A 25,999-nucleotide genomic window follows, 5' to 3' on the forward strand; every position below is an offset into this window, starting at 1 on the left:
CCAAGGTTTGCAACCAGGCTATCCCTAACACCAAATCTGCACTACCCAGGTCAACGACATGAAAAGTCTCCTGTAAAGTCACTCCTTGTACTCCGAGTTTCACATTACGGCAAAGGCCTCCACCATTAACATGTACACCATTGCCGACTTGCACAGTAAAAGTTCTTCTGGTGTTTATGGGTATGCGAAGTAAGCTCACCAACTCAAATGAAGTGAAATTATGTGAAGCACCACTGTCGACCAAAATAATGACATCTCTCCCTTGCAACTCCCTAAGCAACTTAAGAGTGTTGTTACTTGTAGAAATTCTGATGATTGAGTTCATAGATAGAGCCAGAGGTGTGTCCCCTACTGATTGTTCCTCCTCTAACTCTCTTTGTTGATTAGGTGACTCCAGAGGGTCTGTTTCATCTTCGAACTCATCGGCGACAATCAAGACATTGAGGGAGCGATTCTTACAACAATGTCCAGGCCTATACTTCTCATCACAGTGGAAACACAACCCTTTCTCTCTCCTGATTTGTGCTTCAGATTCAGATATGCGTCGGAAGGAATCACATTTCATCACTGGAGGAACGTCACCACTCTTGGTCTCGTGACTGTCACTCTTGGTGACTGGGAGTGGTCGGTAAGATTTCGGTGGTCGCACTAAACTGCTCGTAGTTCCACCTCCCCGGCTCATACCCATAGTGATAGGGCGCTGCGATTTAGGTTGTCGTGCGTGTTCAAGAGAGGAATTTCGTTCTTCTATACGGTGGGCCAATTCCATAATACCCACTAAGGTGCTGGGCTGGTTCATGCGCAACTCGGCCCGGATGTCTTCCTTCAACGTATTAACAAATGTACCAGCCAACATTTCTTCGCTCACATCATGTAAGGGTGTAGAGACTTGTTCGAACTTTTCACGGAGCTCCGTCACGGTACCATCTTGCCGTAAAGCAACTAAGGCTTCATGACCACTGCCTAACTGAGAGTTTTGGAAACGTTTTAATATTGCCGATTTGAATGATGACCAAATGCGTATGGGGGCACGAATCTCCACCCATTGGTAGCAGCTTAGAGCCCTACCCTCCAAGCACACGACTGCTGCCGGCAGCCTTTCTTTATCAACTAGTTGGTTTATGGCAAAGTAGCACTCAACTCTAAATAACCAGCCAAAAGGGTCATCTCCTGAGAATAGAGGCAATTCAAGTTTCCTTCGGTTTGGATCCATTTCCATGGACAAACGCCTCTCCAAACTGGAATCTGGGGCTTGTGACGACTCCCCCTCTGCTTTTTCTTTACCCTTGTAAAGAGGTCCATCCTTTTGCAGCGGGTCACACATTTGAAACATACAAGCTTTCAGTTCTTCCATGTCCTCCTTCAAGAGGTCACAGTATTCTTCAAACCACCCATCTCACGTTCCAAAGCTTCTGTTCGTGCTTCCATCTTGGGACGGACCATCCACAATCGAAAGTGCTTCGATACCAATTGATAAGGTCAAAGAGATTGGATTCTTCACATTACAAACTAACACTCCAGTAATTAAACAGAACTCAACAAATGAACAAGAAACAAATACTTCTCAATAGAATAACCTTATCACATCATACTCATAATACCCTTAGAAATATCAGACTGTGAATACAAAATACTGATAGAGAACGAGCAGAGAGAAAACCCAACAAAACCTGGCTTTAGAGGAGCCAGAACCTCCCAAACCCACCTGTTGCCCAAAAAAACTGCTCGAAGCACGTTTACTACTAATCTTATAACAGAAAGGACAACTATTGTAATACTAAAATACTAAAATACTAATAACATAAAGGACATCTATTGTGATCTAGCCACTCATCTCTTCTGGACTCTTCTTCTCTTGAGCATCTGGCCTTGCTGGTCTTCTCTTCTGATACAAGTAAGTCATGGGCTTGGGCTTATCAATTCCATAACAACTTTGCCTAATTGCAAAGGAAAATCAGTGGTGATGGTAGTAATGGATAGACTTACAAAATATAGCCACTTTGTCGCATTATCTCATCCTTACACAGCAATTGGGTTGCTCATTTATTCATTTAATACATTTTTAAATTGCATGGCATGCCTGTCACTATTGTCAGTGACAGGGATCCAATATTTCTCAGTGCTTTTTAGAAGGAGTTTTTCCATCTGTAGGGATCCAAGTTATGTATGTCTTCAGGCTACCTCTTCAAAGTGATGGTCAAACAAAAGTGGTAAACAAATGCTTGGAGACCTATCTCAGGTGTTTTGCTAGTTTATAGCCAAGACAGTAGGTGCAGTGGCTCCCTTGGGCTGAGTGGAGCTACAACACTGTCTTCCATACAGCTACAAAGGCAACACCATTTGAATTGGTATATGGTTCACCTCCTCATTTTATTACATATGAATTAGGAACTGCTAAACTAGATGTGTTGGAGAAATGTTTGCTGGAAAGGGATAACATGCTGAATATGTTAAGATAAAATCTTAATCTGGATCAGGAAAGAATGCAACATCAGGCCAGCAAACATAGGTATGAGAGAGAGTTTGCAGTTGGAGATCTTGCTTACTTAAAGCTCATTCCATATTAGCTGCCTTCTTTGTCCTCATATTCATTCAACAAGTTGCAACCGAGATTTTATGGGCCTTATGAAGTTTTGTCGAGGATTGGTTCTGTTGCTTATAGGTTGAAATTACCTGAGGGTTCTAAAATTCACCCTGTATTCCATGTGAGTTGCTTGAAAAAACATTTAGGAGCAGCAATACAACCTAGCATTGTGCTACCTCAAGTGACTGATACTGGTTTGGTCCAGCAGAGTCCTCTAACTATTTTGGATAGGAGGGTTTACAAGAAGGGCAATGTTGCTGTTGTGCAGTTATTAATTCATTGGGAGGGCCATCATGTAGAAGAGGCTACTTGGGAAGATCACAGTGACTTCAAGAACAAATATCCTACATTTCCTTTATAGTAACTTGATTGTGGTTGGCAATTATTCCAGTATCTTGATTGAATTGTAGTAACCTTGTGGACGAGGTTGTGCTCAAAGGAGGGGTAGTTGATAAGCTTCAGCTGGTGAATGGTGTTGTTGAAGATTCTGAGTTAGAAGACACTCTCGAAGGAAGACTCTTGATGGTATTATAGTAATAAGAGAGTTAAGTTTCTGTTAATAGACTTAATGATAGTTTGTTGTAATTGAGAGTTAGTTTAATGGTGTTAAGTCTTGTAACTAACTCTATAACTGTCATTACTTGATTGGCTAGTTAGTAGTTAAATGCTCATTACTGTAACAGAGTTTGGTAGTTTAATGAATACAACAACTTTCTGGTTTTCTATTTCCATCTTCCTCTACAAACTTCCACCGCCATTACCCTATTCATTTCCGTGTGTGGTTAAGGTTTGAAAGAGGTTAACAAGAGCTCTCTCTCGTCTCGTCTCGTCTCGTCCCGTACTCTCGCTTTCTCCCCTCAGGCCTCATCTCAAAAGGTGAGTTATCGTTGTTCAATTAGTTTTTATTTATGTTAGTGATTTAATAATCGATTATATGGTCTCTATGATAATCTCTATTCGATTTTGATTTTGTAGATGATGACCTAGAATTTGGGGGCAAGGTCAAAACTTCAATCCCAGGCTTCCAGCTTATAGGTTAGTTGATTTTCTTCAATTCAATTGTTCTTCACTTATTCTGCACTTCATTGTGACTCTGTGTATGTGCCTTTGGGTTAATTGGTGAGACTCTATATCTGCACTTCGTCAGTTCTATGGTTAATTTTTTTAAAAAAAACTTTTCTTGCTTATGGTTTATTCGTCGGTTCAATTCAGTTCTGAGGCACTGTGTGGTTTTGTGGTTTTTTTTAACTTTCTTCGTCAATTTGGTTCTGTGGTTTATTCTTTCATTTGATGGCATTTTGCTTTTTTTTTTTTGTTATCATCGTTTGAGAGGGTTGGGCAATGAGACTGAAGGGGGAGAAAAAAATCTCAATTATATTTTTGTTATCATTTTATGGCGTCATGGAGAGCTAAGAATGGGGTCAGGGGAGGACCGGAGGAGGAGATAAAATCCTAGTTATATTTTTAATGACCTGATTTTGAATTTCTAGTTGATGTTGTAGATTAGCTATGTAAATTGGTATCTGAATATTTGATTAATTATACATGCTTACACCATTATTATTATTATTTATAAATAAAATAAATTTAAAAAAAATGTGTGGTTCAACCTTGACCGTTCGGGCTAACCGGACCGGTTGAATATTCAATGGGTTCTGATAACACTGTTATATACTGGATTTTCTCTACACTCTCCAACAGGAATAAAGAAAAAAAACAGCATGGCTTTGAAAATCTCTGCAACATCAGTTTTTGTTTCTTCTAAAGAGAAATCGTCGCTACGACAAGCGAGCTCCTACTCAAATTCGAAGCTTTGGAGATATATCGCGGTGAAGGCAGTCGGTGGAATAAGACCAAAACAGAGCAAACAGAGACGTCCTCAGAACGTGGACGGAGACTTCTTTGTAGGTAAAGTTCTTAACTGGAAGAAGATTTCGTTTATTTCCGTGTTTTTTCAGTTTTTGCTGTAATCAGGTAAAGAGGAGCACTTTATGAGACAGCTGGTTCAATTGTTCGTCGTTGTAAACAGGCTATTTGATGGTTCTTAGATTTCTCTGTTTCTCAAGAAGAACGAAAATTGATATTTCCCATATGCTCTAAAGAATACTAGTTACAGCGTTAACAATTGAATCTATGTCCTTCATTCTTATGAGTTTGAAGACGTACTCAATTCTTTTGCACGATGATAAAATTGGACCCTGAACTCGCGTTCACGGCCAATTGCTTCCTCAAATAATTAATTGCAGCCTGAAATACCTAATATCAAACTCCGCTTAAATGGCCTGAGAGAGCCACTTTGACTTTTGGAATGAAAAATTTAGTCTCCATTCGTCCCTTGTTTACTTTGGAAACATATAGCTCTATTGAAACTTGTTGTAAGGTAGTCAATCTATAATAGATGAACACAACATCTGATCTCTTGAGCATAGCGGAAGCAAGTTTACTTTAAGAGTATTTTGATGTAATGAATTTTGTTTCAGATTGTGTTAGATAATGTCATTTTTGTTGGCTTTGCAGACCATACTTGCATAGACTGTGATACTTGTCGTTGGATGGCTCCGGTATGTTTTAATCTCACATCTAATTATGTGGCCGTAATTCAATTGGATAGCTAGTTGTTTGTATGTAAACAATCAATCATTAATTGTACTCAAGTGTGCATGTAACAGGTATTGAACATGTTTTGTGCAAAGGACAAACTCAAAATACAATTACTTTGGTTCAGATTTTGGACTTGATGCTTGTTTAAGCATGCATTTATTTGGATGTATAAAAGGACATGTATACACATATAAAGTTTAAGCCTTGACAACAGCCATCTGGAAACTAACTTGGTTTATTTCTTTATTCGCCAAAGCACTAACATGACACCTCTTTTCTTCTTCTTTTTTTTTACAGATAATTTGCTTATGTTCTTATACGATAGATTACAATTGATTGGGTGGTGCTAACTTTGTTGTTGATTTGAGTTCTACTTTATTGATTGTAGCATCCTTGACTACTTTTTAGTTAATATGGAATTTTATTTAAATGCAAAGAAAATTTATTGAATGGCTAATAAGGTGTAATCTAGTCACCCAGTAAAGCTAGAAAACATGTACAATATCTATTATCTACAACAAAGTAGAAACAGTTAGCTTACAGTTGGGCTGACAGACACTAATAATTTGTCATAAAACCCAGAAAAGTCCAAAATTTGTAGCTATTGATCGAAACAATCACTTTTTTGGCATACAATATTCTCTCTTGTTTTTTTAATGAAAGCGATTTTTCATATTACAGTTAGTAGGTTGGTGTGTCTGTCTTTTATATAATTGAGTTAAAACATTAAACTCCCAAATACACATTCAAAAATGTAAACAACTCCCGTGCACAAGGCTTCGCAGTTTGGGGGGGGGGGGGTCGGAGACAAACAAGATACAAGATGTACATAGACCTTTCGCCACCTATGGTCCCAAATACACATTCCTCTTTTGAACCACAATCTAGAAAGAAGAAAACGGATGATTGATTTCCTTTCTGCTCTGCATTTGAATTAGCAAACATTATGACACATGGTACAATTGGTGGGTTAATACCACTTTTGCATACTGAAAGATAGTCCGTGTTCCAATTTGCACACAGTAGTTTAAAACGTTTCAATTTGGTTGCTCAAAGATGAAAATGTTTCAAATTAGTCACTCGGGCAAGATTTATGAGTTTTGGGCAGTCAACAGCTTATGTGGCATATAAAAGTCAACTTTTTATGCTTATGTGGACTTACATTTTTAATGTGATTTTTAAAAAAAATATATATAATGACGTGGAAAAATTCACTCACTAACACAATTACAACTAATTACACTCAACTAACACTAATTAAATATCTCTAAACCACTTATCAATTTAATTAAAATAAACTAGACAAAATCAAAAACCTAATTACCTTCTTCATCCCCTCCGATCCGGAGGACCTATTGCCGCTTGGAACCGAGACATTGCGGTCCCGCTAGATACCCATACCGTGAGATCGATCAAAGTGAGTATACTGTACAGATCCACCAAGAAGAGACCGTGAGAGTGAGATGGCTGGTCTAACATACGCATTCGATGTTGGATCTTGAAGAGATCATCCTTTCGGCGATGATGAAGAGGCCGTCGACAGGCGCCAGAGACAGAGAAGAGCGGAGGAATCGTTGATGAGAGAGAAGTAAGATGGGCTTCACAAGATAGGAGAGAGAAGGGTGCAAGTGAGGAGAGAAATTGGTCCACGTGTTTTTTTTTTTTTTTAAAATTGGTTATGTCCACATGGAAATCATTATCCACATGGAATCAAGAATTGGGCAGTCAATGTGCCACATGGGCAGTTTGACTACCCCAAAGTGAAAAAATCTGCCCGAGAGACTAACTTGAAACAATTTTATCATTGAGTGACCAAATTGAAACATTTTAAACAACGGTGTGCAAATTGAAACACTGACTATCTTTCGGTGTGCAAAAGTGGTATTAACCCTACAATTGGTCTATTGGTGTTGCACAACCTTACAGCTGGAGAAGATGAATTTGCGATGCTTTGTGCAAATATATGTTTCAATTGTTGATATATGTTGCACATATATATTAGGCTCTTTCTGGTAAGGCAACTGTTACATTGTTAAATAAATTAGATATCTCTTTACAAGTGGAATCTTTTTTATTTGGATGCTCCTATATATGCTCATGCACAAATTTTAGTTTTTGACTTTAGCAGTTAGTTAGAGGGAGAGCCTTTCTGCAGTGCGAAAGTTGCTTCAATTGTAACTTAGGCACCATAGATTTACACCATGGATACAATCTCTTCACATGGCAGGGCAGCAGGTCTAAGCTGTATATTTAGATCCCTTCCCTAGACCCTTCAGTGGTGAGAGTAGCCTTATGCACTGTGTATGTTCATTTTAATAGATTGGAACTTTCTAAGGACTTCCCAAGGAGTAGGGTTTCTCTTTACCACGGTGCTATCGTGGAAATTCATTGGAAATAAAAAATTTTGCATCATAATTTGTTATACTCATCTCACCTTTACTCTTTGGTTACTTAGAGATGGCTAGAAATGTGTGAATATTGCTTGAAGAAGCCAAATGAACTACATATTTTCAAAATGAAAGTTGTGAACCGTCATCATGAATGCCTCCAAATTTTACATGGTATATGGTGTCGATGATAGATATATTTTCATTCTCGTCTTCTTTGGCAATACAAAATATGTGTTCTGTACTGTTGATTGATGTAAGCTTCCTTTTACAGCTATGTTTCACACATCCCTTTATCAATCAAACCCTTTTCTACTTTAATTTTCTAACTTAGTGGGCAATGCTTATTCAATAGTGAGGTAGGGAACTATCCTTCCGATTACGACCTTCATGTCATAAAATTTTCAGCAAATCTTCACAAGAGTTGATGAGATGTCTGCGGTATATAGACAACCAACTTGTGCAGAGGAACGGGGAAATGCTCTTCAGGTCCCTTCCACAGTTACTTCCATTTTTTCCGTTTCTGATATGTGTGTGTGTGTATATATATATTTGTATGTTTTAATAAGCTCTAAAAACTTTCCTTTTTGTGCATTTGTGTGTCTGTGTTTGGTACCCTTGTTTACTTATGCAGCACTTCGACATACCACTATTTTTATGTTCAATATTCCTCGATTATAAGGTTGAGTTGAGTAAACATTTCAATTGGTTTCGATGAATTTGACAACTGAATTGGAAAGAAATTTCTTATGTCCATTTTCTTTTTTCCTTTTTCTAGTACTCTAGTGTGTTTTATCTTTTCTTTGGGTTGGGTATTTGGTTTCGGGAAAAAGAAGGGGCGGGGAGAACGTTGGTTGGTAGGACAGCATATTCAGGATAGCCCTCATACTCACTCATTTGAGGCGATCATACTCATTACCTCATTGATGTTCTTAGGCTCATGGTTTATTGTCCAATTATCATTACCTGTTGTTAATTGATTATCATTATAGATGGGGATGTGCAATGGATTGGCTCCATTAATAACTAAAGGTTCTGTTGAGAGCAACTCTTGGCACAAAGTTTCTTTTGGTTATGTGACAATGTGGCTTTGATCATTAGGGCATCAGTTAGGAGGATGAGCAGGAATACTCGGAGATAGTGTGGCTCGAAGGAAAACTCCTCCTGATGGGACTTGTGGCATGGTATCACGGGCATTGAAATAGTCTAAGTGATGGCTCTCAGGGTTCGGTAATGAGGTGGGTGGTTCATACGCGAGGGGGGTTGTACTCGATGTAGGAGGGAATCACATTTGAGGAGGAGATTGTTGGGAATACACGAGTGAGTGGAGTCCCACATCGGATAAGTATAAGAAAGTTAAGTGGTTGATATACCTGAATGAGCCCAGAACCTAATGGCTTAAGCTTTTAGGTTCATATGGGATCCAAACATGTATGTTAGCCCGTACTCGCACATGGGTGCACATGCATGCACGTAGGTGACCATGGATACTCCCTGGAAAACTCACTATTCTCCCCATTACTCAACAGTACTTATGGATGTTTTGAGCTATGGTTTTCCAATATGTAACTAGAAGTTTATATTTTATAATATGCATCCATTTGAAATGGCTCTATCTAAAAATGCAATACAACCTTTTTTCTGTTTCTGTTTTTGTTTTGGATGAGTTCCAATCATATTGAGAAGCCATATTTTTATTTTTAAAATTCCACGAATTTTCTAATTGACAGCATCAGTTTAATTATCTCATTTTTGAATTCATCAGGCCTTACTCTCTTGTCCAACAAGCTCAATTCGTACAGAAAAGCCACCTTCTGATATTGTCAAAGCTCAGCAGACATTCCCCTTGCCGATAGATGAGCAGGGAATTCCGGTAACATCTTGTTGATCTAGTTATTCTTCCTCAATGATGTATATTTTTCAATATTGTCGTTACTTGTTAGTCAACATCATACTAATTTGATAATCTATTGACCAAATCGGGTAGGAGCTGACTCTCAGCTATGGTTCTTGACAATTTGAAACTTCAAACAAACACCTGTCACGACTCGAAACTGAATGAACTTTGTGGAACAGTTGGACCATTTAACTCTACTTTCAGCTCAATCAGTTTTTGCTCGCTCTCTTATATTTATATTTTTATAGGTATCAAAACCATGTCGCTTTTCATTGATTGAAGTATGTATAACATATAACGGCATAAACATTAAAACTCATTTATGTGTTGTTATTTTCCTAACTATTTTTATTTATTTTCCCGAGTTTGTTAAAAAAATTAGGCCAAAACTGACTTTTCATCAACTTGTTGAGGTTCTGAGCCTATGCTAGATGGGTTGTCTGTGCAAGTACAATTTGAGTGTGCAATGAAAGTAACCTGAAAGAATACTTGCTTCTATGGAAACCTTGAGGTAAATTTAATTGTGGGCCTCCGTAGGATTATTAGTTAATTTTTAAACTATTTTTGATGCCCACAGTTTTCTTGGGGGCTTTCATTGGTTACTACTTCCATTATTTATGAATTTTTTGCCTAGTCAATTTGCATATCAATTTCTATAAAAATTCTCTCATTTGCACAATTCGGAAAACTTTGGACCTATGAAACTTCAGAGGCTATAAAATGCTTTCAGGGTGTATACCATTGTGGTTTTCATTCAGAGAAATCATACGGAGCAGCATCCTACTTGGTTGTTCATCCTGAAGGAAACATAATTATAGATAGGTAATGTGGTATTCTTACTTCAGGAATCTGAATGTTTTATGGCTTTTAATTGTTACAAGGGAAAAAAAAGGTTTTACTACATGGTGAAGCAATGTAAATGCCTGGGGCAAAAATTACTTCTATTTTTTGTATCCTCACTGGCATATAGTTGTGCAGCCCTAGGTACACAGAGAGTCTTGCACGTAATATCGAGAAGCTCGGTGGAGCACGCTACATGTTTTTGACACACAAGTATGATGAGATGTTTCAGTTGATTTTTGTTAGAATATATGAGGGCAATTGAGTCTTTGTACATATATTCAGAATACATTAGACAATATTTAGGGTTGTATAATGAGAGACTAGAGGAATGAGAAAATGAAAAAGAATATCGCCACTGCCTCCTTTGAAACACTGTCTCTTTCTACTGCCTTATTTGAACATGGTATCGGAGCCAGTCCAACGCGATGGGCTTTCACGTGGTGGGCTTCTCGGAGTTGGGCCAACCCACACGTGAGGGGGGATGTTGAGTATCCCACATCGGTTGGAAAGAGGGCTGGTGTGTGGTTTAAATGAGGGTTTCCTCCTACCTCTTAATAGGCCTTTTAAGGGGTTGGACAAGGGGCCCAATATGTTAACAATTTTGCTTCTTTCTTTTTTCCCCGGTTGATATGGTTTTCTCTGTAATTTGGCACAGGGATGACATTGCAGATCACTATAAATGGTCCAAGAGGTTAAGTTGTGACAGGATTCTGCACTCCCAAGAAGTACCCATTACATCTTTCTTACTTCCATTTTCCTTTTGTTTTTTTCGCTTCACTTTTCTTTTCTTTTTTAAAATTTTCTATTTCACTAATGCTGTGGCCCTGATCTAAAGGAAATCATTCACCTGAATGGGAGATCATAAATGCTGAACGCAAAATGGAAAACTATCATACTGAGTGTAGATCAATAGATGAAGAATTCCAAAAATATCTTCTCCAATGCATGAATTTCTACTCTTTGGTTATTGGTTTATTTTTTTGTTACTTTTGCCTATTAGGTAATTTGTGAAATTACCTATTTGATTTGGTCTGACATATTTTTGCCCTCGACGGTTAGTAATGGAAACAATGAGGTCACTAAGAAATCCAATACTAACTCATTATGGAGGATTTTAATAATTAGAGCAATACGAAATCATACATATCTTTAATCATGCATACCTTTACTTGTAACAATAGGTATACACTTTTTTTTCGAGGCTAATACCTGAAGTGATGAAAGAGGATTGTCTGTTAATTTTTGATACAAGCGTAATGAAAATACATATGAGATGATTGTGATGAGACATGCATTTAGGAATTTTCTTCATAAAACAGTTTTAACACTTTCATACTATTCTGTATGCTGATGTTTTCAGGTTCAACTCTCCACTGCTGATGTAGAAATTAAGCTAGAGGGGATTGGCCCATGGAACCTTAGTCAGGACATTCAGCTTATACATACTCCAGGCCACACAGAAGTGAGTTGCTAAATGTTGTGTTATACATTGTTGCTACATTTAATAGACATGTCAACTGGGAATGATTATTGTTGGCAGGATCAAAAGAGCTACTTCCTTGCATGGTTGAAGCAATTTGTAGATCTGAAAGACCTTAATCATTGACTTTTTCCTCTTAAAGTACATAAGAACCTCTACATGTAGGCTGAAATATTTTTTGAACGGTACATGTGGGCAGAAATTGAAAGGAATAATAGAGATGAACTTGGTACCTACCCATTTTCTCTTGTTCCTTTTACATCCTTTGGCATATACTCTCCTTGTGCCTTCTTGGGTGTAATTTTCCATTGCACTAATTAAAATTCGTACTGTTTCATAAAAAAAGGTCCTTGCTAGAATAAAAAAACAAGCGGATTGAACCATCAAAAGACTGTCTGTATTATGCCAAGCTTTGGTTGTCTCTCATCCTCTTCTTTTCCCTTATCTTCCCTCACCTGCTTATTATGGTGTGAATTAAGTTCCATGGTTTTTGCTCCAAACCTGCTTAACCAAAGTTTATTCTGGAATTCAAAACCCACAATGATTTGGGTGTCCTTTGCTTGGGTTATTTTCGTAGTTGATCATTTATTATGTTCTTTGATGTGCCTGCTGAACTTAAATGCTATATTCTGGTAGAGTGGTCATTATCAGGTTCTATTTGAATTTATTTTCAAGCAGCTTAATTTCTTAGTTTAGCCCTCAATGGCAATAGCATTAAGTAATATATAGCCTGTTGTTACATGCTGATACAGGGATCGGTCTGCTTGTTCTACAAGTCACTTAAGATTTTGTTCACTGGTGACCACCTTGCAATGACAGAATCGGGACTGAGCATCGGCGAGAAGTACAACCAGTGTTCTGGTGAAAAAGCTTATATCTCACAATTAATACTGTAATATAACTACTTTTATCACCTATGATTAGGCCTTCTCTACCAGAATAAGCAATTTAGTTTTTTAGACTTGGGATTAAAGATGTTGATAAGAATCATCCCTTTGGCCTTGGAGTTTTCTTCTCTCTTGAGCCGGATCTCATTAGAGCTACCGGCATTGATTCTTGATAGCTTTGTGATAACAAGGAGCATTGATGATTGATCTAATATAGTTTCTGCATAACGTTCTTTTTCATTGCAGTTCTGATGCAGCTGAATAGTGTTAGAGCATTGATGGACTTGGACTTCAAGTGGATAATTCCAGGTTGGTATTTTTTTGGTGAGAATAATTTTTTTCAGAAGAGGTTTACGAAGATAACTAATTGTGTCTGCCATCATATGTTGTATAGTGCTGTCAAAATTTTTAGTTGTAAGAAATAAACAAGAAGGTGTCCAATGACATGGATCAACTCCTTCCTGTTGGATGAAGCCTCCACACAAAGATCCCACAAGAGAACAAAATTTGAGAATGGTGAAAGTGGCGTATATACGAGTAGATTGACCCTAGCCCTAGTGTCATGGCTTTTGGGTAAAATGGCTACCATCACTTGTTATGATAAAAGAGAGAAAGTTTATGGTTAAACTTGTACTCTTCAAATAATAATGATATCTTATTGTGTGCTTGTATTTAAATGCCAATCTTAATCATGCGAGGGCATGCACCTGTGCTGGTATGTAATTTTAATGGTATAAAGTGACAGTGGGATTGCATCAGGGATGAACCTCATAATGTGATTCTTATGGTTTGACATCTTTTTGCAGGTCATGGACGGAGAATCGAGTTTAAAGATTACTTGGAGAAAAATTTGAATTTGGAAGACTTTTTACTAAAGCACAGTCAGTATGATCACTAAAGAATGAAATAGCATAATCAGCATAAATAAACTACAAATACATGCAGTATGCCTAAACAGAAGTATGTTTATTTTGTACTCTGAAACTGGTGTTGATGAATCATATTTTTGAATTCGTTGGGAGTTTTGGATCTTATTTGTACCTTCATGCAAATCAGGATGCAAAGTCGGGAACTGGCTTAAATTTTACACTTCCAAACTGGTCAAGCCAAGGGATACCTTTCATTAACATGTCCATCTCATGATTGAATATCTGAAGTAGCATATGACAATGTTAACGCAAAGGCATGTAATGTGCCTGGAAAAAAAATCTGAATTTTTTTTTTTACTTAAAAGGTTCCTTTGACGAATAGGGTTCAAATAGTTGGGTACTGGGGTTATTTTGGAGAGCGAGGATATGATATGATTTCATCTTTCTTTATGGATCTTTTTTCATATGTTTTTTTTTCTAGGAGATGGGTTAGACTCTTTTTTTTCCTCATCTGAACTGGATTCAGAAAAGTGGTTTTTTGGTTCTCTTTTAGTCAGAAAAGGTGATTAATAGTTTCTAATTCATAATTTGATCCCCCCTCTAAGTGTGCTAGGTTGTAATTATTTTGTTTCAACATATCTTTATTCTGAAAAATATGAAAAACTTGACTCAAAAAATGCCAAAACTTTTTTCGCGAACCTTGGTCTTTGAACTGGAATGAAGAAAAGAAATGAGAGCAGGCCTTAGGATTAAGAACTCTCATTACTTTCTGTCCCTATCTTTAGTTCCTTCCCTGGTTCCCTCCCTTGATGGAATAATGGAACTATGAGAAGTGAAACTCCTTGGTACTTCACTGTATTTCCACTATCCATTAGAATTACCATTATATGACACTGATCAACTACCATTAGCGCTTGTTTTTTGGTCGAACTATTGCACAAATTAGCTGGAGAACTTGTCAATGGCTGAAAATTACTAGTGTATTGTTGGACAGATTTTGATGCTTCTCCAAAACTACCATTACCTCATTATTACCTGGCTCTCACCTTACCTTCACAGATATGGCATGCTGAGATAGAAGCTATAAAAACCCTACTTTATGATGAACCTATTGCGGGATTCAAGATTCGAAATTCTATTGAATTGAAAGACTTTCACATATGCACAGAGGCCGACACTTCGAAAAAAAAATTCGATAGCATGTCTACGCTAACCGTGATCTGATTAACCAACCAAAGTTGGCTAATGCTGGATTAAATTGCACTCTTTCTTGGTCATCAACTTTTTTTCATATTTTCAGTCCCTCTCAGTATCTTAAATCAGCTTCTGGTACTTAAACCCTCTCAGTATCTTTAAAACAGCTTCTGGTAATTCTACAACCAATATTACATACTAGCACATTCGTCAAGTATAAACCATATTTTTTTTGGGGGGGAGGGGGATCTTACGAGTAATCACATGTTTCGAATCAAAAGTCGCGTATTACAAATCTCTCTCGAGCATTCAAAACTTGGGAATATTTTTTTCTCAATATGCATGCTTCTGATATCATACAATACAAGAGATACCCCAATTGTTTCAATCTTTATGATGGGGGATAAGGCACACAGTACTATAATCTAAACAAACCCCCCCCCCCCCCCCCCCCCCCCCGGGAATAAAAAAAAAAAAAAAAAAAAGGAAAAACCAAAAGAAAATGAACCCTCGCCACTCAATTTCAACAAATAAATAAATCAGGAAAACAAGAGCTTAAATAAAACTTAAACCCATAGAGGAAGACGAGCAAGATTGGATACCTCAAAAAAAGAGTCCATACTGGAAAGCTGGAGAAGGAACGAAAGGATGAGCAGGAGTTGGACAAAAAACCTGCAAAATGGATGATTAGTCTTTGCCTGGCCCGGTGCAGTAGTTAAAGAGAATAAGAGGAATAGTGACAACTGGGAACGCATTAATCTGCCATCTTAAGAGCAAGATTACATAGCCAATTTTAGAACTAAATGGTTCAGAAAACTTCTTCCAGCATATCAATTATATATCTCTATGAACAAATGTTAAAGACTCCAATTATTCATGTTATGTTGATACACCATCACATGCCAGTTTTACCAGGGAATTCAAGGGGTATTATGCTGCAGCAACTAACAATCAAATCTAAGCATAACATTGTAGTAAATCTTCAAAACAATGAGCAACTTGCAGTTGGTGACAGAAAAAGAAGCATACCTAGAACTGTAGTACAACATCTCCCGTCCAGCACAGCTCCTATATTTGCATTAAAAACCATTACTCTTGAAGACGCAGACTGGGTGAATAAAAATAATTTAATCCATCAATTGTATTTTAAGTAAACAATTTTTATAAAACAAAGAAGGGAAACTTGACATCTAACATCAGCTTTTTGGAGCAAATGCAGCCAGGGCATTGGCAAGTGCAGGTGAGAGGCTGCTTAGTAATGGTTGCATTTGATGGCCATAGAGTGACATCAGGTGGGAAAAAGCTTTGCCAATTTGCGATTTAACTTCAGAAGTTTCAATTGGAGACACCACAACTTGAGCGAAAAGATTGACCAGTTCAGGAACAAGAGAGAGAATCTGTTTTGCACAAAAACAACAAAAAGTTGGGAGGAGTGAAGACTGGAAATTAAACCAAGAAAGCAGGAACTTCAACAAAACTTCCATGCATAAGAAATTATGCAAATACCTGAGGATTCGAAGACAAAACAAGAGCAGAAACACAGCTATAAACAGCCATAGACTCCTCGTGATCTTCTTTTAGTGGAAGAACTTTCAAGAAAACGGGAAGGACCTGAGAAAAGGGTTCAATAGATAGCATAGATCACAGCAGAAATAATGAGTTACCTGCTCACAACATTGAGATACGGGGAATGATATAATAAAACAAATAAGAGACAAACAGAAGATCAACCTGATTTAATGGGATTGACTGGGGGTACACCATTATCATCCTTGCCACAGCACCTGCAGCATTGTCCCTGACAGCATCATCCGGCTCTGATTCACCAAACAAGGGGTACAGTCCACGTAATATATCGTTGTAATATCTAGGTATCGAGTAAAGGGAAAAACACACTAGGAATAGCATTCAAGAAATGATAATATAATTCGAGAATTGTTACTAACAAATTAGTATTGGATTTCTTAAGATGATCTTTCTTTGCTATGTACTCTCCAAATAAGTCTGAAAGCCGCAGAAAAATAAGATGGAAACCAGTAAAATAAAAGGGAAAAGAAGCCTTTTCTCTTTTCTTTGTTTCTTGGAAGGATGGACTGGGGGAGGGAGAGGGAGGTGGGGTGGGGGGTGGTTGTGTGCTGGAAGCAAACGGATGCACAGGATACTTCAAAGTTGGCTCGCCACCATTTTTGCACAATTCTCCAACGCAGAATGCAGCATTCCTTCTATTGGTTGCCTCTGATGATGCCAGCTCTTTGAGTACCAAGAGCATCAGCCGCTAAAAGAAGAAAAAAGGCTTAGAGGAATTAGTCAATTACAATCCAGTACCAATTATAAATGCAAATATAAAACAAAGAATTCTCAAATTTGTATGAATTACATCAACATAGCCAGCAATTGGTGCACCCATGTTTTGAGCCACTTCAGCAAGGGTAGCAACAACCATGGTCCGATCTTGAGGAGGGCGTGAAGCTCTCTGCACTTGCAAATAATCAAAAAGTGAGCCACAGCAAGACAATGTCACACCAATACATACCAAAAAGATGCTCGGTAAGTATCAAATATCAACCCACCGCAAATTTCATCAAAGGTTCGAATAGCTTCACGAAGATAGGCGCAAAGTGAGAACCCATTGACTTTGCAAATGCAGGAAGGAGATCTGAAACTGCATCCATTAGTACTTCATCATGTTCAGCATCATCATTGTCATCAATATCACTATCTTCGTGTGATTGCTGACAAGCTGATTCTTCTCGGAGCAATACCAAAGTTGCATCAACAAGCGGGGACATATCTGAGATCAGATCTCATTAGAATGCAGTTTCCACAGAATATTTTATCAGCATTTAAAAGCTCAATATTTAGCAGTATGTAAACTGAATCAAAATTTGAACTTACAAGACTCAATAGCCGGATAACCATAATCCTTAATAATGTCAGTTACGCTCGTGCACACTTGGGAAACAACTTCCTTGTCATCATCTTCAGTCATACTCTTGATATATATTTTCATCACAGCATCTGCAGATATTAAAGAACTAAACTGAGACCTCACTACAGTGTAAGAAACAGGTCAAACTCAAAATATTCAAACAGTTAAAATATCAAGCAATTTAGAACATTTGAGTACCTAGAATTTCCTTCATCTTTGCTGGCCCTTCCTACATGAAAAGAAGCATGGATATCAGACGCAATTATATTAAGCAGTCCATCAGGGAAATTCTCCAGTTAAAGAGATAATCTGAAATCAACTATCAAACATATATCGCTAAGTATAAGGACTTCTACACAATCATTGACCTGGAGTGTAGAGATCGAAAAGTGAAATTGAGTTATACCAAGAGAGTTTTCCCCCCTTTCTACTTTAGTCTACAAATTATAATTGACAAACAAAAACAGCAGCTAACATGGCCAGATCATATTGGGAGTAACATGACTCCTTGACTGTATGTAGTGAAAAGGTTGAAACAAAATTGAACAATTCTCTTAGACTATCAAGATATTTAAAAAAAAACTAGTACCAAATGCTACTCACATTATGATTCTGGAAAGTTGCATGTGCCGCTGTCAAGATATCTGTGGTCACAACAAGCAACCAACCCAATTAAAATAGACAAGGAGTTCACAATTCACAGTACAATACAGTCAGGTGAAAAGAGAAAAGACAACTATTTAATGCATAGATTATCCAAACTTTCAGTACCAATTCTTCGTCTCCGCCAGGAGAATGCGGAACTTCACAACTAAAACACAATAAAATAGGATTTTACCCACACTTGTAAGCATTAAAGAATGAATTTTGGAGGGTAGAGGAACACCATTTCATGTATATAAAAAATCAATACCTAGTGCACAAAATTTTCCAATTAACTGCAATTATTATAGGGTCTATGGTACTTGAGGCAATTAATATATGTTCTTTTCCTCTTTTGCTATTAACAAAATCAGAGGAATTCAATATCTAAAATTGAAAAGAAAATTAAGTAATTATGATAAATCAATAAGATTGGGAATCTATGGCAGACAAAAAGAGTGAGTGCAAGAGGATACAGTCCAGGAGAAAAAATTTTGAGGACTACAAATAGTGATCCTCATACTGTTTTAACATTCAGATTTTTCCATAGACACATAATTTGGCATAACATACAAAAGTTACTTGAGCTATAATGCACAGTACAACTAAATCATGTCAAAATCAGCAAAAGAAAAGGCACCAGGGGATAGCTAAACAGTTAATACTAACGTTTCAAAGCAATGATTGCCTGAAGTCGAACATCTTCATGGAAATATCCGGAATGTCTTATCAAAATCTTTAGTGACTCCTCCAAATATCTTAAAACGATTTAAGGAAATCAAGAGGAAGACATTAATTTGCATGATATATTTATATTTGACAAAACAAGACATGAAAACACCGAAAGAACTAAATGTCAAGTCTAGAGCCCAAGGCTCCTGCCACCATTGCAGGTTCTGGAAAAGACAGATTTTTTTAAAAAAAAAAAATTTGAAATGAGAAAGATTTTAGCAGAGAGCACCAAGGGGCTGCACCCAGAAGAACTCCTAGTATCTGGTGCAACCTTATCCCTACAATGCTGGTTTTTCTGTGGATTGAACCTGTGAGTCAGGCCAGTCAGCATACCTGACCTGTAGTGGAGCAACTTTACATTCCACTGAGGTTTGCCAAGCAAAACTGAAAAAATACAAACTACAAAAGGATACGGTGCATAAGAACTCTTAGTATGCAATGCGAATAAGCCAAGAGCTTGAGTAGCAGCTGCCTTTTCATCCAATACTCCAGTCCTCACACTAATATTTCGAACTCTAGGCTCATCATGAGCTTCATCATCAGATGAGACTCCACCAAGTCCATTCATATTTTCATCGTCAGACTGATCGATATCCACAGCAGAGCCATCATCAAGATTGCAAGAAGAAAATGCAAGGGGTACAACACGAGGAAGATACTGTTCACCATGAAAAAATTTCATATGAATAAGGTTACTAACAAAACGAGTTCAGTCAATCAAAGCCTAATGGCCCTAATCCACCTGCATAAACCCATCATCCAGGATTTCTGCTACATTGCTGAAGAATCCATGAGTGTACTCTCGAAGTTCACTGAAATCTAGTCCAAAACCCTGGAGAAATAATAGACACGAATCAGTTACTCATAAAAGATATTATGAACTTAGTGAAAGATATGTGTTCATAAGTACTGAAAGTGCAGCTTCTATGAAAGGTGGTAAAATCGGCTCCATCCTCAATCTCCCAACAGACATGGCAACTATTCCAACAAGCTCCGTTGCCCTGGCTCGTGAGCGGAGATCCTCATCATTGGTAAGCACCATGAAAATTTTCATCAGCTCCAAGACTCTTTCAGCATATGGAACGAAAGCTTTCTCTGCAGCAGAAGCAACTGAACCAATGGCAGACTGCAATGACATTTTTGAAAGTAAATTTTAAAAAGTGAAATGAAAATGAGAAGTGATACCAATTAAAAGGTCAAACAAATATGTTAATTCCAAAGCAGAAAAGGTGCAACTTCATACCATGCATGTTTCCTGCAAATTACGAGGACTATTTTGGAGGGCTGTCATCAGCTTTCCCATCAAAGGACCAAGAAAAGTAAGGATTTCCTCACCCATATCCTCACAAAATGCTGCTAAAGCATAGTAAGATTTTTCCTGAATGAAGAAGAAGAAGATGATGATGATTAAGCGGTTGTCATAGAGTATACATATTCCATATTTATGTCATTTCCTATATGTACCTTTACTTCATCAGATCCATCCTCAAGTGCATTCATAATGCAGGGAAGAACACTTTCATAGTGTGAAACAATTTCAGGCTGCAAATGCTCTGCAAATTGACCCAATGCAAATGAGGCAGCCCCTCTTACGACTTGTTCTGAATCCCTCAAAGCACCTAAAACAATATGAAGAACAGGTTCCAGTTTGTCTTTCATCAACTCCAAGCAACCCTCTGAAATGACACCTAGAGCTGTGGCAGAAGCTTCCCGAAACTTGGGATTTGCACTCTGACTGCTTAAAGATGCGAACTCGAGAACAGGGGTAAACACATGCTTTGAGAGGTTTAAAGCCATAGTATCGATCACTTCTGCAGCAGCTCTATCTGGAGCAAGATCATCATCTTCATCTGCATCAGTTGATTCTGCAAGCAGAGGGCACATGACTTGCAGAATGGGAATCACCAACTTATACTTTTTTAGGGAATTGGGTTTGTATTTTGCAAGCCATGAAACTATCTGAATAGCCTGATAAAAGCAACAAAGAGAAAGCATAACAAGTGACAAAACTCATTAAGTCGGCAAAGCAGTATTTAATCAAGTGATCAAAAAAGAAAATATAAATCTCAAAGTCCTTTCTAACCTGATGACGAGTACTTGATTCCAAATTCTGACTAGAGCAAACTTCAAGAGAGAATTGCACAATAGATTTAACAGAATCCCCAAGAAGAGGTGCTGGCGATTCAATCAGTTCATCAAAAATTTCAAAAGCAATTATGGCAATATCCTCCTCACCAGAGGCAATGCATTGTCTTGACACATTTAAAATGCTTGGAATGAACTCTCGGAACTTAACCTGCAAGGGTAAATAACATTATTGGTATAAGGAAAAATCATAATGGTGGTGTAGGTAGACAGAAAGTGATGGGAATGGGGAAATGAAAGGAAAAAGGAGGAGGAGTAGGAGAATGTGCATGGATCCATTAAAGCATTCACTCTTATGGTTAGAAATAATAAGCAGGAACAAATGGTGCATATATATCAAGTGCATCGAAGGTAATTAATCCATTCTTTTGCAACATCAATGAATCAATAACTAACTCATTACACTTACCATGGCCAGTTTTTTTTGGATAAGTCATTTTATTATTATTGTTATTAGAGTGAGAGGAGATTTGAACCTTGTCCTAGTTTAAGTCATAAGGAGTAAGATAACACTAGGCCAAGATGTAATCAACACTAGGTTTTTTGTCTTAATATCCCTATATTTTCTTTTTCTCAAATTCTTCATCACCTATCGAGAACTCAGATTTCAAATCTATCTATTCAAACTCTAAAGTTCTTGCTTTCAAGAGCCCAAACTAACCCAATGCCCGATTTACTGCAATCCAAATTCATTATTTCAAGATGACCTCTAGAGGAAGGTAAAGGAGGAGAGACAGGACAGCAAGGATTCCTCCAGCTGGAACACAAAGGTTCCCAAATGCTCTTATGGATGTGGAGGTCGGAAATTCAACAGAAAAAAATGGAGCACTTCGTTTAATAATGTCTTTATTCAGCTGACGGAGGAAGTTAAAATTATGATATGATCTGTGGGTTGGTGCTGCATCTCTAAAGGATCAATTTCCACATATCTATGAGATTTAAACTAGTGAGGAAGTAGAAGGAAAGGAGAAAACTTTAATCAGGAATGGAGCAGCCTCCCGGAGTTTGAACTTCAATCTAAACACCTTTAACTATGAGTTAAACAGCTTCAGTTGCTTTTAGCAGGTAGTGCATCAAATGCACGCCAAGTCATCAACACAAACAGAGAAGATAATTTAGTATGGGAGGCAACCACGGACGGGAAATTTGGTGTTCGCAACAAGCAGGCTGGTGTGGATTGAAAGAAATATTAGAATTTTCCGGGACAACGAAGAACTCTCTTGACTCATTCTTAGAAATTGGCAAAGTACAGTAAAATTGTGCTTCATGGCTCTTGTAGCAACGTTTTTAACAGCATTAGCATATCTGCCTTGTAGCCTCTGGTTGTGATAGATATCAGTAACAATAACAGGTAGGTTATCGCCTAAGCACAACCAAAGAAGAGAAAACAGTATTGATTAACTAGAAAAATAGGGAAATAGCAAGGAAATACAAGATAACCTAACTTTCGAGGAGTTAGGGCCTCCACCAAACAACACGTCCAAGAAATTCAGAATGCAGACTACCCTCCCCATTAACAGTCTTAAAACCCTTACAGTCTGTTGCAAAAACTAACCCACCCAATAACAATACTACACGTGTTTCCATCAAGACCCTCCACTTGTTGCTCCTTGATTCTTCTTGCCTTTCTTCTTGTACCTTTTCGTAATAAGCCTATCAGGTTGCTCACTCCTTGGGGCTCTCTGTAAGAAAAGGAGGAAATCTTTATTCATATGTTTCTCCACTGTGGGAGGACAAGAAATTTCTGAGACTAGCCCTTGGTCTAATGAAGTTTACTTGGGTCACAGACACATTGTTTGACTCTCCCCCACCAAATCGGTGCCAAGGCAACCACCTGCATTGGCTGGCTTTGATATCAAATTTCAGTTGGATGGTTTTTAGATCCAAAATACCAGTATTATAGGTGAATTATTCACCTGTCTTTTTAAACCATTAACCATTCACCACATACCCGATGTGGGATCAACACATCATGGGTAAACGTCATTGAGAGTACTCCCTCTTAATAAAATATTATTCATCCAAAGAATTTACCATATCATGTTATTTTTCACAGGACACAAAAAGTATTTAAAAACACCAATTTCCTGAGCTCAGTTCATCACCAACATTTTCCTAATGATCAACTAAATCAAAAACAAAAGGGCTGAAAAAATTGTGTGACTTCTAAAATGCCAAATTCAACCACCTAGAAACCCTAAGAAAGCATATAGATACAGCCGTACTATGTCACCAGGTGAAATGTCAATATTCCCTCTACAGTCTACACCCTCTCCTATTATAAATGCTCTTTTCCATGTCATCAAACTAAATTCGTGCAATGAACAGGTTTCCTTGATGGTAGGGCTGCTATAACCTTAAAACTTTACCATCTCAGTTGTAGAATTACAACATGAAAACTCAGACTAACAAGTTTGTTTGGCATTCATGTAGTCAAACCAAGTGCAGAACCTACTTGAGTCCATGAAAAAAACCATATCCTTCACATAAAGAATACTCCTTCTATAAACGTCAAAGAACATTTCTAATATTTGCATTCTTCTTGCTTTCAACAGAACCACTGTTTCTTATCAACAAATAGAATACGCACATATCATTGCCCACAGGAAAGGCAGGCAGATCCAAGAAACCAATCCAGTTTGTGCAAGCCAACTAAACAATCAATCGCTTATATTATGTACAGGTTGATTTCCACGAAAGAATACAAATGAACAATTCTGGCATCAATTCTGAAGCCCTCCTCCAGAGAGAGAACAATGTTTTATCATTCAATTAGAGGTCCTAAAATTTATTAGTGCATGAATTCATTGATTTCAATTTACAATATGCCTATGTCCTGTCCTATTTCAAAATCAATTTACAATACGCCTATGTCCTGTTCCATTTCAAAATCTAGAATTCTTTATTTAACATTGGATATACATCACTTTCTTAGAAGTTAAAACGCACAGCCTAATAAGAGACACACATTGCATTTTTTGAGAGACAATGCTACGTCCAATTGACAAGATTATAGTTTATACGACTGAAACCAAAGCGAAACTCATGGCATGAGATATACGACTGATATGAAAACTTGAAGCTAAGAAATAACTTCAGATAGCACTACATCTGTTAGACAGCAACATAATCAAAACTAGTCTGATGCTTCCTGGTAATCCAAAAATAATTGGCTATGTAACTGCCAGTTAAAAAACTTTCAAAAAATATTGGCCATAACCATAAAACTCACCACTTGAACTTCGTCATTTATAAATTCTAAAAAAGATCCCACTGCCCTGGTACAACAAAAGCACAAGTTTTTAGTTCGGGGCTGCCTTGAAAGCAACAAGAGCACCATAGATGCCAAAGGAAAAAAAGGACTTAGATTTTACTTGAGAGCAGCGACTCTAACACGATTGCTAGTCTCATCCTGTAGGCATTTGAGCAAAAGCGCTTGCAAATCTGCAAAATAAGGTTGAAAGGTATTCCCAATTGTTTCAGTCAAGGAGCTGAAGAGGATCAATGCCACCTAATATCAGCCCAAAAAAAAAATCAGAAAACAGTTAATTTTGAGGAACAAATATCACATAAAAGCATGATTAAGATGAATCCCAATTCATCCCAAGAATGAGCAACTAAAGGGACAATGACTAGAGAAGTAAAGGAGTCGAAGAATTGAAAACATACTTCTCTATGGTCTTCCTGTGCACTTTGACTGCACTGGAACAGAAAAGGCAACAAATCGGGCCACTCTCCAGCCGGAACAGCATACTTAGCAATGATGCTCACAACATTAGCACTCGCACGTCTCACTGGGGGACTGCAACAAAAAGCCAACACTTGTACTTCTCAACACACACCAAATCAAGCACCAAGCGACCAAATTTCAAGCAAAATAGAAAGAAAGACATAAACAGAGAGGGACACAATTAAAAAGGAAGAAATGAGAGCTGAATTGTGTGATAAAGGGACCTGTGCTCCACAGTGATGCTCTCGATAAGGGACTGCTTTACAAGATGCTTAAGTTGAGGGGAGAGCTTAGCCCAGTGGCCGGTGATCTTCTTGCGAAGGAGGACGGCAGCGAGCTGGCGGACGTTGGGAGTCTTGGCAGTGCGGAGGTGCTGCACCAGCGCCGGTACCACCTGTGGATCCTTTGCGAGCCTCTTTATCTGCTCCTCTGCCTGCCTCCTTGCATCGTTATCGGGCATCAAGAACTGAATCAACAACAATTCGAGCGACTGCGCCATTTCTCAATTCTTGATTATTCTTCTTCACGCTCTGTGTCTCTCGATGTGTATATAAATTTGATGATGAGCAGGAGAGGAGAGCAAAACAGGGAGAGGAGCAGAGACAGAAGAAGGCAGGAGGCTGCAAAAAAGGAGGATTTGAGTTATGGGAAATGCTTGTTATTTAAGGGACTAGGGGTTTTTGGTCACACATAAATATAAATATATATGTTTTATTTTCTATAGGGTTTTCTACATAACTATAAAATTAATATCATCATTTTGTTATTTAATATTCAAAAAATTTTCTTTTTTAGTTAAAAACTATTCAAAAAAAATTGTACTTACTTTTTAAACATTTTATTTTAGGACAAAGCCAAAGGAATTTTTTTTGAATATAGAGGAATCACATGGCTGGGGCTCTAAGGCCCGAAATGGCTTGGGTACTAGGGCCTAGGGGCACGGGTCATGCTAGGCCCAGGCCCTAACTCCTAAATTGGGCTTGGATTCGAATCCAGGCTCAAATGGTCGTACCAGGCACTATTCGTCAAGGACTGGACTAGGCTGGCACAAAAATCATCGTTCTCATCTCCCATCGCCT

The 25,999-nt window shown here is 37.8% G+C and overlaps 2 protein-coding genes across 6 annotated transcripts; one reads left to right on the top strand and one right to left on the bottom strand.

The window, feature by feature from the left end:
* Positions 1 to 3,595: 3,595 nt before the first annotated feature.
* On the top strand, positions 3,596 to 13,806 carry LOC119998476. 3 transcript variants are annotated; one of them, XM_038845820.1, is made up of 13 exons: positions 3,596 to 3,619; positions 4,286 to 4,492; positions 5,102 to 5,145; positions 7,981 to 8,061; positions 9,338 to 9,445; positions 10,200 to 10,291; positions 10,448 to 10,522; positions 10,968 to 11,037; positions 11,673 to 11,774; positions 12,545 to 12,584; positions 12,638 to 12,653; positions 12,926 to 12,988; positions 13,486 to 13,806. In XM_038845820.1, the coding sequence occupies exons 2-12, from the start codon at positions 4,306 to 4,308 to the stop codon at positions 12,942 to 12,944; spliced, it is 834 nt and encodes a 277-aa protein (XP_038701748.1). In that variant the 5' UTR covers positions 3,596 to 3,619; positions 4,286 to 4,305; the 3' UTR covers positions 12,945 to 12,988; positions 13,486 to 13,806. The 3 variants fall into 3 exon arrangements, with proteins under 3 accessions (XP_038701748.1, XP_038701747.1, XP_038701746.1); XM_038845819.1 differs by lacking the exon at positions 10,448 to 10,522 and having other exon boundaries at positions 3,601 to 3,619; positions 12,545 to 12,653; XM_038845818.1 differs by lacking the exon at positions 3,596 to 3,619 and having other exon boundaries at positions 12,545 to 12,653.
* Positions 13,807 to 15,188: 1,382 nt separating this feature from the next.
* On the bottom strand, positions 15,189 to 25,574 carry LOC119998475 (importin-4). Of its 3 annotated transcripts, none has more exons than XR_005468265.1 (22): positions 25,145 to 25,574; positions 24,860 to 24,992; positions 24,565 to 24,701; positions 24,423 to 24,468; positions 21,129 to 21,341; positions 20,510 to 21,013; positions 20,289 to 20,423; positions 19,956 to 20,171; positions 19,788 to 19,877; positions 19,459 to 19,703; positions 18,983 to 19,071; positions 18,275 to 18,315; positions 17,870 to 17,900; positions 17,638 to 17,760; positions 17,313 to 17,533; positions 17,120 to 17,215; positions 16,905 to 17,017; positions 16,474 to 16,609; positions 16,249 to 16,353; positions 15,938 to 16,139; positions 15,771 to 15,850; positions 15,189 to 15,412 (listed from the first exon to the last, which is right to left on the bottom strand). XR_005468265.1 is itself a non-coding variant. In XM_038845817.1 (22 exons), exons 1-20 carry the CDS (start codon positions 25,417 to 25,419, stop codon positions 15,939 to 15,941), a joined length of 3,150 nt encoding a protein of 1,049 aa, XP_038701745.1. In that variant the 3' UTR covers positions 15,189 to 15,414; positions 15,772 to 15,810; position 15,938. The 3 variants fall into 3 exon arrangements, 2 of the variants coding, with proteins under 2 accessions (XP_038701745.1, XP_038701744.1); XM_038845817.1 differs by having other exon boundaries at positions 15,189 to 15,414; positions 15,772 to 15,810; positions 25,145 to 25,419; XM_038845816.1 differs by lacking the exon at positions 15,189 to 15,412 and having other exon boundaries at positions 15,770 to 15,850; positions 25,145 to 25,419.
* Between the last annotated feature and the right edge of the window lie 425 nt (positions 25,575 to 25,999).

Source organism: Tripterygium wilfordii, chromosome 5, assembly GCF_013401445.1.
Source record: "Tripterygium wilfordii isolate XIE 37 chromosome 5, ASM1340144v1, whole genome shotgun sequence".
Taxonomy (NCBI): domain Eukaryota; kingdom Viridiplantae; phylum Streptophyta; class Magnoliopsida; order Celastrales; family Celastraceae; genus Tripterygium; species Tripterygium wilfordii.